At 38.4% G+C, this 11,254-nt stretch overlaps 1 protein-coding gene across 1 annotated transcript; it reads right to left on the bottom strand.

Moving 5' to 3' along the window:
* Positions 1–478: 478 nt before the first annotated feature.
* LOC121525395 (NLR family CARD domain-containing protein 3-like) lies at positions 479–11,254 on the bottom strand. The gene is made up of 8 exons (XM_041811379.1): positions 11,203–11,254; positions 10,125–10,313; positions 9,774–9,880; positions 6,342–8,136; positions 5,642–5,815; positions 4,481–4,654; positions 3,840–4,010; positions 479–2,416 (listed from the first exon to the last, which is right to left on the bottom strand). The coding sequence occupies exons 2-8, from the start codon at positions 10,253–10,255 to the stop codon at positions 2,410–2,412; spliced, it is 2,559 nt and encodes an 852-aa protein (XP_041667313.1). The 5' UTR covers positions 10,256–10,313; positions 11,203–11,254; the 3' UTR covers positions 479–2,409.

Here is an 11,254-nt window from a genome sequence, read left to right as displayed (position 1 = left end):
TCCCCACTTGAAAGAAAGTTCCACCCTTTTCAGCTGAGAGGAGGATCAGGAGACCCGCATCCATTAAGCCACATCCATTTTCTGGGAGGGGCGGAGTCAGGGGCGGAGTCAGACAGCTCCAGACAGGGGTTTTTGGACTTGAAAAAATCCAATACTGGAGTGTTTTCAGCAACAATCTTCCCAGGCATCTTTTGGGGACGTCTGAGACCAATATTAACTTGTCTTAAAAGGGTAAAATATGGACCTTTGCATTTCCATGACCTAAACAATAACTGCATCCTTTAGTTGCCTAAACCAGTTTTCATTTTCTGCAACCACTTACATGCAGTTATAAAAATAACAACACATTATAATGTAAAATGGTTCATTTTATTCAAACACAAAACCATTTATGGAGAGAGAGCACTACACACACAGTATAGGTTTACATGAAAAAATGAAATATATACCAACAGACATAATATTACCAACAGCTGCCATTAACATGTCACAAAGTCACATTATAAACAAGGTATAGCATGGAGTACTACAATAAAGAGCTGCAGAAAAACCAATATCAAAAGTTGTATGGTAATGCACAGTACGGTATTTAATATGCAATACAATATATAAAACGGCTATTCTTAACCTTTTATTCTGTTGAGGCACTCTTTAAAATTCTCAGGTCACCCTAGTCAAACTGAATTTTAAAAAAGCACTAGATCCTTATGACTGCTGCAGGATTTGTGTAGTTCTATAACTGACAAGATAAAACAATCTCACAAAACAACAAAAAGCTTTTTTTCATAGAACAAACATGACCTGAAAAACACCCTGGTGAATCTAGGCACACCTGCTGAACTGGTGTAAGCCTATTCATTCACTCACACTGAGTTGATTTCAGGAAAAGGATAAACGAGACAATTTTGATAATTTACACAAAATAACAAACATCTCTGTGTTTATGGTAATTCCTGGTTTATTTCAAAGCCTGTTAAAGGCACACCTGACAAGATAAAAAGGCTGATATTAAAAGTGATATAATAAACTATAAACTTTTAATCTACAGCATAAGGCATCATTAATAAAAATAGCAGTGCTCCCCTCAACTTACAAGCAACTGTTGCCGACTTATGGCCTTTTAATCATTTGATTATTTGCTCTTTAAGTTTTACACACTGTTAATAGTTTTTTACCATCTATAACTAGCTGTGATAAGGAATCCACATAAGTTAACTTAGAGTGATTGAATCCTCATTTTTTTTTTTTGCTCAGTTGCACTTGCTGTTGTATACTTGTTGCATTGCTCCTTGGGAGACTTGCTCTGTTCTGTTAAAGTGAGTCAAACCATGTTGTTGTTGGAATGAGGATTACTTCTGTGCTCCTTTTTCAGGTTACACTGCCACCTTTAGGAGGTCCCCATACACTACAAAGTACACTCACTACTACCACAAAACTAGACCAGCTGCTATAATAAAAGTATGATTGTATGCATTGTTCAGTCTCACTCATAGATGATCTGTGGCTGTATCAGCAGCAAAATAAATAAATAAAATAAACATGATTGTGACGTCCCTTCCTTGTACGCCTAGACTGTGCTGTCTATGGAGCAGTTAGATATTCAGCAGGTCCATTTTAACTGAAAAAAACAAGTGCATTTTGAACTCTGCAATGCCCTTGATAAAAGGAAGCCAGAACTGACATTATTCAGAATTTCAAAACGAAGATAGCGCTCTTCAGTAATGATTTCAATCCCCTAATTTCACTTTATATGACACCACTGGGAGTTAAAACAACAACGGCCAATGACAGCTGACACACAACACCACTTTACAGACCTGCCAGCCAATTCTAAACGGACAACAAAAATAACAACATCCAGCAGCTGTTTTGTTTAGGTTCTCATCTGTGTTAACATGACTGCAATCAGCTGATAAAACATTACAAAAATAAAAGCTGCATAATCTTCAGTGTATTCTATTTAGCTTTAGTTGTGTCAGATAATAACTTGGCTCTTAAAATAGTCTGCAACAGACTGGAGAATATCTGATATAATCTCCCCTTTGTGACACATGGGGGCTGTTGTTTGAATTAAAATCCCTTCAAATCAAACAAATATGACCCCAAAAATCAAATGAATTAATAACCTGCTCTACTAGATATTTCCACTAGGGGGCACTGCAATAAATATAAACATTTCTATCCAAATCAAAGGGTTGATATTTGCCTTGCAGCACCTAAATTTCAGATTATATGTTAGAATAGAAAAGTTTTGGTGGTCCAGGTCCTGTGTATTACAGAGGGGGACTGCCAGTCATCTTCACCTGTTGAGTCTCCCTGTATCACGGCCAAGTAACACACTTACCACTGGTGCTGCTTTTCCCTTTCGGATCAAAAAGATGATCCTCTCCTTAAACACTCTGACAAATATCACCATCTGAAGGCAGAAAAGGACAGAAAACAGTGACTACACTGAGAGTGGCTTCATGATTTTATTTTCCAGAATATCCAGTGCAATAAGCAGTGGGGACTTCAGCACTGCTCTGATCACAGATGAAGTGGTCATCATGTAAAGTAGCTTTCAACACAAAAATGTAGAATCTGCACACAGGGGATGTGGATTTCAGCATTAAAAGTATTCCTGTTTCCTTTTGTAGTACATTATCAGTCTGAGATTACTGACCCAACACACATCAGCAAGCACAGGAATATACAGGAAGCATCCCACACAAATGGCCATAACTAACCATGAATAGCTAACCATGGTAAGTTGATGAAACTCACACATTATACAGGTGAATAGTTGGTATCCTAAATCATGGTAGGTTTTATTTGTGCATGATTTTAATCAATCAGAAATGAAGTAACCATGTTTGATCATACACCTGTATAGGGGTGTAAAATGGTGTCTGTATTAGGACATATGGCCATATCATCTAGCGAGCCATACTAAGGAAATTTACTTGACAAATACCTTATTATAATGTAGAATAATAGTACTCTATTGAGTAGTTAGATGGTGGCACATATCTGTAAAAAATTCAAGAGTGATCCAGTGGTAAATTTTGCTAATTCATAAAAATTCTCAAGGAATAATGATTGAAATATGTTTGATTTTTGATTTGTTTTTTTAAACCTTTAACAGTTTTATTATACTAATGTGGTTTATATCTGTTTTAATATTTTACTGTGGGCTTAGTTCTGCTTAAATTCATTTAGAAATTGATATTTGTGATTTTTTTTTTTTTTTTTTTAGGTTTTCTGATGTAATAATCAGGAAAAATAATAATGGCATAAATCAGTTTCTTATCTTTATTGAGAGCCTCATCACTACAAAATCACTTGGTAATTCAATATTTTTGATATTCTCAGGTTTTCTGTTGGAACTATACGATGAGACAGGTGTTATTACCATTACTAATACAGTACTCTAAAGCCAATCATGTCTTGCCTAGTCCAGAATCTAAAAATAACCTCACCAACCTTGACCGTCTTTGTCAGGAGACAGTGCACTTGCCCCAAGTGGCTCTGTGAGACTTGACCTGTCCCTGCTTCATGCCCCATGTCTTTAGTTTTATGGAAAAGCAGCATGTTGATTCATTTTTGACGTTTTATGTGTATAGAAAACATATATTGTATTTTAAATATTCTGTAATGTCTAAATGAATACTAATTTTAAATGATAAATGTTTCCATTTATAATATTTTATATGCATAATATATTTCATGTTTTGTTTTGTTTTGGGGTTTTTTCACCATAAAGGGTTAAGCCTCACTATACCAAGTAGTCTCCCCTAATTGAACTGAGTTTTATTGTAACACTGCAGATACCAGCATGGGCTAAATTCAAAGTTACTTACTTCAGAGTCAGTCTCTCATTTTGACTGTCTACAAAATCACACAGCAGCATCACTGCTGAATGCTGCAGCTCATTGAGGCTCAGGTCCAGCTCTCTCAGATGGGAGGGGTTGGACAACAGAGCTGAGGCCAAAGAAGAACAGCTGATCTCTGACAAACTGCAGTCTCTTAATCTGAATAAAGAAAACAAATTGCAAATGAAAATGATCAACCATCCATTTAGGTGTAACCATAACAATATAACTAACTTAAATAAGCAGAGAATTTATCATTTTGTTTTTGTAGGACATTAAAATGTCAGCGCTCTACAGATACCATCCAAACACTCACAGAGTTATAAATTTCAATCCATGTTTTTAACAGTGTTAATCCCTTTGAGTTGCTCGTTGTATGAATGGTTCACTACAAATAAATTTACCTTGCCTTGTGAAACTTTAATTTACTTTAACAATCTACAGCAGTCACTTTCAGCAAGTTTTTCCATGACTGTACAATAAATTTAAACACAAAACATGAAAAATGATTAACATAATGGACTGTATAACTCCATACATTTTATGATACATCAGGATGTTAAGACTGTACAACTGTTAATCACACACATTAGATACAAACAAAAGGCACAAAGAATAAGTGTACTGACCTAAGAGTCTCCAGTCTACAGTTTGGGCTCTTCAGGAAATCACAGAGTAGCTCCACTCCTGAGTCTTGCAGAGGATTGTTACTCAGGTCCAGCTCTCTCAGATAGGCAGGGTTGGACTTCAGAGCTGAGGCCAGAGAAGAACAGCTCATCTCTGACAAACTGCAGCTCACCAAACTGAAGAAAAAAAAGTAAACAATAAAGTTGTGACAGCATCGACTGCATATCTTCAGACCTTTTTTGGGACCTACCCAGAGTTCTTTCTATACTTTGTGATGTTAAGAATGTGATCATCCAGCCCCTCACTTAATATAAACAAATTATATTATAATATATAAGTGGTTATCAAATGGTGTGCCTTGGGGCAAGTCTTGGTGTGCTGTGGGAATCTGTAAACCATGCTTGATTACTACAGTAGTACATAAAGTAATAACACCTTATATGTGTTTTCACAGGTGTTTTTGATACCATAAAATCATTGTGAAACTTGTAATGTCCCATAACACCAAAAAACCTGCTGTATTTCTGGTATTTTCTAACTGTGCCTTTGTTTTATAGATCATATTTTGGATCATTTGGTCTCCACCCAAGCCACCTCCATTCAGTTCATTAATATCTAGTCCAGATCTTCATAGGTCTTCCCTAATCTCTTTGCCTCATCTCCAAGCCACCTCTTATGTATCACAGCTTCTCAAAAGTCTGCTTCTTATCTGATCCTGGATTCCTTATCAACACCATCACCAGTGTCTATACTCCATAGGGGTATCCTATTCCTGCCGTCAGCCTCACTACCCCTTCAAGTACAGAAAGTCATCATGATGCAGTCTAATCACCAGAGCTGTTGCACATTTCTCCTTCATCAGAATTTGTAAAATGAAAATGTGTTTACTTGTATTTAAGTCTAACCTGACTGAAATAAATCAGTTATTATTTGATGGTTGAATTAAGATTACCTTTTAATTCAATGTACATTAAGAATGTATCATGAGCTGTTCAGGTGCCTAAAACAGAAATGTCAAGTCTTCATTTTAGTAATATTAAGATATTTGATCTACTTTATTTGCAATGCACAAACTGCCCTAACACTTGACAGACCCAAAGCCCTGCCTTCACATCTTTCTCATCATATGACTCTGTGCAGAGAAATGAAACCTGTGTTCTTACATCAGTGTCTCCAGTCTACAGCTGGTACTCATCAGTCCAGCACAGAGATGCTCCACTCCTGAGTCCTGCAGGTTGTTTCTGCTGAGGTTCAGATATTTCAGATGGGAGGGGTTGGACTTCAGAGCTGCGGCCACAGCTTCACAGTGAGTCTCAGATAGTCCACAGAAAGTGAATCTGTAGCGGCATATTACATTGCATCATGATGTTATCTGCGGGAAGTATGATTATTTCACTCATGCATTTAATGGCAAACACTTCATTTATTATGTTTCGCTTTTTAAAATCTTTTTTGGTTCAGCTCATCTGAAGTCACTATTGTTAACATAGAACAATTTTTATAATTGCTCTCTTATACACCTGTAGACTTTTAAACATTGTTTTGTCTTATTCTTGCAGTAGGACATCAGAAATACATTTAGACTCTGTTAACACCCACAGGCTCATCGGGCAATCTGTTTCAACATCCTACATTGTGATATCTCACGGTAATCTTGGTTAGCACCTCAATGAGCCTTCACCAGGGCTGCAACTACTGTAATCACGTAACTCATGATGTTTTCATCCCGATACGTTTTCTGATATTTCAGCTGAACACTATTCACTGTTTACAGGAATCCTAAAAAATGAATAATCTATATTCAAAGAATTTAAATATGTATTTATACATCATTTACTCATATTTAAACACATCTGGCCTTACCGAGCCCTTCTGCAGTTCCTCACAGCAGGAATCAGCCTGATCCGTCCCTGGTCTGATGTGTCATACTCCTTCAGGTTTAACTCATCCAGAACCTGATCCGACATCTGAATCACGTAGGCCAGAGCAGAGCAGTGGATCTCAGAGAGTTTCTTCTCTGATCTGTTCTCCGACTTGAGGAAGTCTTGTATCTCCTGATTGACTGAGAGATCGTTCATCTCCATCAGACAGTGGAAGATGTTGATGCTTCTATCAGGAGGAATATCCTCACTGTTGGTCCTCTTCAGGTTGTTGATGACTCTCTTGATCATTTTTGGACTGTTGTCTGTCTGACCCAGCAGGTCTCCTAGAAGTCTCTGGTTGGACTCCAGAGACAGGCCATGAAGGAAGCGAACAAACAGGTCCAGGTGACCGTTTTGGCTCATCAGGGATTTCTCCATGACATCCCTCAGGAAACCATCCAGGTAAAAGTTCTGCCCATCATAGCTGCTATTGTCCTCTTCCAGGAAAGCCTCCACTACAGCTGAGTTCTTGTTTGTTAAACAGTTGAACATGTACACTGCAGCCAGAAACTCCTGAACGCTCAGATGAACAAAGCAGTAGACTGTTTTCTGGAAGATTACACACTCTGTTTTGAAGATCTCAGTACAAACTCCTGAGTACACCGAGGCCTCTTTGACATCCAAACCACACCGCTCCAGGTCCTCTTTGTAGAACATGATGTTTCCGTTCTCCAGGTGTTCAAACGCCAGCCTCCCCAGCTTCAGAAGAATTTCCCTGTCAGATTTAGTGAGTTCCTGAGGACTCATCGGTCCATCATCATACTTGCTCTTCTTCCTCTTTGTCTGAACCAGCAGGAAGTATGAGTACATGTCAGTCAGGGTCTTGGGTAGCTCTCCTCTCTGGTCTGTGGTCATCATGTACTCCAGAACAGAAGCAGTGATCCAGCAGAAGACCGGGATCAGACACATGATGTGGAGGCTCCTGGATGTCTTGATGTGTGAGATGATTCTGCTGCACAGACCTTCATCACTAAACCTTCTCCTGAAGTACTCCTCCTTCTGGGTGTCAGTGAAGCCTCGTACTTCTGTTACTCTGTCAACATATGAAGGAGGGATCTGACTGGCTGCTGCAGGTCGAGAAGTTATCCAGATGAGAGCTGAAGGCAGCAGATTCCCCTTGATTAGGTTTGTCAACAGTATGTTTAATGATGATTTCTGTGTGACATCAGACACAACCTCACTGATGTGAAAATCCAAAGAAAGTCTGCTTTCATCCAGGCCATCAAAGATGAACAAAAGTTTACAGACAGCGAGCATCTCTGCTGTGACCTTCTGTAATGTTGGATGGAAAACATGGAGCAGCTGGAGAAGACTGTACCGCTCATCTCTAATCAAGTTCAGCTCCCTGAATGAAAATGGAATCAGCAGATTGACATCTTGGTTTTCGGAGCCATCTGCCCAGTCAAGAGCGAACTTCTGCACAGAGAAGGTTTTTCCAACACCAGCGACGCCGTGTGTCAGAACCACTCTGATGTCTTCCCGTTGGTTTGGTAAGGTTTTAAAGATGTCCTGACATTTGATTTGAGTCTCATAATGGGGCTCCATCTTGAAAGTTGTCTCAAGCTGCCTGACTTCATGTTGGGTGTTCACCTCTTCACTCTGCCCCTCTGTGATGTAGAGCCCAGTGTAGATCCTGTTCAGGAGGGTTCGACTTCCTTCCTCATCAGTTCCTTCAGTCACATGTTCACATCTAGTCCTCAGACTAGTCTTATATGCATCTGTAACCTCCCGCAGATCTGAAAGAAAGAAAAAAATCCTTTACTGAGTTATAAAATATTCAATTTTTTATTACTACTATGAATTAAAACAAAAATATCATTTTATTAAAACTCTACTGTTTCACCACTGCTGTAATTCATTTGCCACTGTCACTTTTTAAACCCTTTTTGTCAATATTTTGTCCAGTTTTGCCACTTTTTGATCTCTCTTAACCACTATTTTTTTCCATTTATGCCACTTTTAAACCCTGTTTCACTACTATTCAACAATTTTTGCCACTTTTTAACCCCTTCTCAATACTATTTCATCCATTTAGCCACTTTTTAACCCCTCTCTACCACTAATGCCATCAATTTTTGCCAATTTTTAACCAGTCCAGTTTTTAAGAATTTTTCATGTATTTTAACCTTTTTTATTTTTTTTTTTACTTCTTATCACTATTTCTGTCCTTTTTTGCCACTTTCAACCCACATTTAACCATTTTTTGCCACTTTTCACTCATTCTTGCCTCTTTCAACCCATTTTTATGAACACTTTTTAACCAATTTTCAATACTTTTCTGCCCATTTTGCCTCTTTCAATCCATATTTTCCACTATCTGTCCATTTATGCCTCTTTTCACAATCATTTAATTCTTTTCCATTAAAGCTGTCCCAGTTTTTTTCTGCTTTATTTCCTGGCATATTGACGTTTTTGCACATCATGGCTTAGCTATAAAGTCTGACATTACTCTCCGGCTTGGATCAGTGTACCCATCCACATTGTTTACATTACCAGTAAGAGGTAATTCTGTTTGAAGAAAAAGGGTTTACATTTTAAAAACAAGGCTATATAGTAGTACAGCATAAACCCATCAATACTTATTGCTTTGCTATGAGTGATTCTATTAAGGAAAAAAAAAGATTATCACAGCTTAACTTTACACTGGACCATGATTTTGCTGACCTCTATGGGCCCCCAATTTGGCTGGGCCACTTAAAGCCCTCCCCTTTATCCCCCCTTATGGTCGACCTTGTATACCAAACATGGCGGAAGAGGACTTCCTGGTTCAGTGCGCACTTTCCAGTTATCGTCACTTAAGTTGGCCTACATTGAGTGGCATAAATGTTAAAGATTGAAGTATGTGATAGAAATAAGGAAAATTATATGAATATCACTTATACTCTTTTGTTCTTTGTACATCCTCTGATCCCCTAGTGTGGAGTTACTTCAGTTTAATATCTGTTGCTGATCTATCTGGGTTTGGAATCAGGTACAGTGCACTCCATGTAAATGCCAAGAAACCTGATTTCTGGCAACATATCAATGTCTACGGGCTACTTTGTCATTAGTGAACTGTATGGACCTCTGTAGAGACCCACTGTTGTTAATCTGAAGATATTAGTCCATATTACTCCCATTTTAGTCTTAGGGCAGCCATGTTTCATTATGTTTTGACACTCAGTCTAGCTGAAGGGGCTTGGCCCAGTATAAAAGTGAGCTTAATGCATGCATACCTTCTAAGAAAAATCTGGAGAATAAACTGGAAACAAGAATCAAGTTAAACCATTAAGTTAAACTCAAATATATTAACGATAGTATTAACTGAATTTCACACCAACAAAAGTAATGAATCAGAGAGTCGTGTTTTCAGGCACAGTGACATCAGTCTTACTTATTATAGTGCTGGATTGATGAGATAGTTGCAGTCTCTGACTTTCATCATACTGGGGACAGGAGGGCTGCTCCTCCGTGGAAACAGAAACGGACCCCTTTGATATTCTGTGGAGATTCAAGGAGAATTACACCATAGCTTATACTCTAATGGTTGAAAGCCATGATGAGCTTCACCAAATAATATCTCAAGTATATAAGAAAATCATCCTGTTTTGATGCCCAGGACATCTTTTTTTGTTACCAAGGATTCAGACAAGGTATTACTGATAAATCCTTCTGACAACACTTGTTCTTAAAACATAAATTGTTGTAGCCTGACAATTTGGTGATCAAAAAGAAGTGCTCTTACTGTGTGTCTAAAGGTTCTGGTTCATTACTGAAGCATGGAGGAGGATCTTTAGACCTGTCACTCCTCAGAGAAACACAGCTAGGTGGAGGAGACTTTCCTCTGTGCTGAACTTCGCCCGCTCGATGACTCATCTTCTGAACTCAAGATTGTGGAGGGGATAATATGTAACGTGCATGCAGGTACAACAACCTGAGAAAGAGGAAGACAAACAGGTGTGAAACAACGAGGAAGAGTGTGATAAATGGAAATGTCCAAGCCAAAGCTCATATAACGTGCTAATTAATATGAGCTCCCCCACAAAAACTTTGCTTGTGTTTTATTAAAGAAGCATCCCTAAATAAATTAACAAATCCTATGTGAAACCACTCGTATTATACTGATTCAACATGCAGACACACATACAGCCTCCCTCACACATAAACCTGACATTCAAGAAATAACAGAAAAACCACTTCCTTTCTCTTTCTGCAGTCTCCCTCCATATGCTGTGCATTATGTCTCTTTAGTTACATCAACATCTTTTCCTCGTGCATCGGATGCATGGAGAGACACAAGGAAACGACAGGAGCAAGACAATAAACTGTTTTAAGAGAGATGAGACATCTTCAAATCCAAGATCTCTCACAGCAACCTCTGTGAAGACTGTCAACTCCATTTCCTCCCTCTCGATCATATGCATGTGCATTCAGCCATCTTTTCTTTGAGCACAGATGAAAGCTGCCAGGTAACAGGTCGTTAAAAAAAACAAAAAAAACAATGCGTTCCCCAGTGAGCCCAGCATGACATTATCTTCAAATAAAATAAAGTATTGTGAAGCAAAACCATTATCCCGTTTAACCTGAGAGTAAACCTGTACCACTGACTGTGACCTCTGACTACATGAAGCCTGTAAAACAGGTCTGTTCAAGGCTGTATAAGCAGCATCTATTTCAGCCTGCACATGAATAAAGGCTGAAAAGGAGTCGGCTTCATTTTTAGAGAGCCTGAATGAAGACTTTTAGCCACATAAACAAATATCACTCAACTTTCCTTGTGTCACCAAAAGCAACTAATAAGATAATTGATTGTTAACACTCACCTCGCCTCAGCTCTATCCCTCTGCTCTGCTCCTTGACTCAGAGTGCAATCTG

Source organism: Cheilinus undulatus, linkage group 17, assembly GCF_018320785.1.
Source record: "Cheilinus undulatus linkage group 17, ASM1832078v1, whole genome shotgun sequence".
Classification (NCBI taxonomy): Eukaryota; Metazoa; Chordata; class Actinopteri; order Labriformes; family Labridae; genus Cheilinus; species Cheilinus undulatus.
Note: the sequence above shows the minus strand (reverse complement) of the source record. Positions and strands in the feature narration are given on the sequence as shown.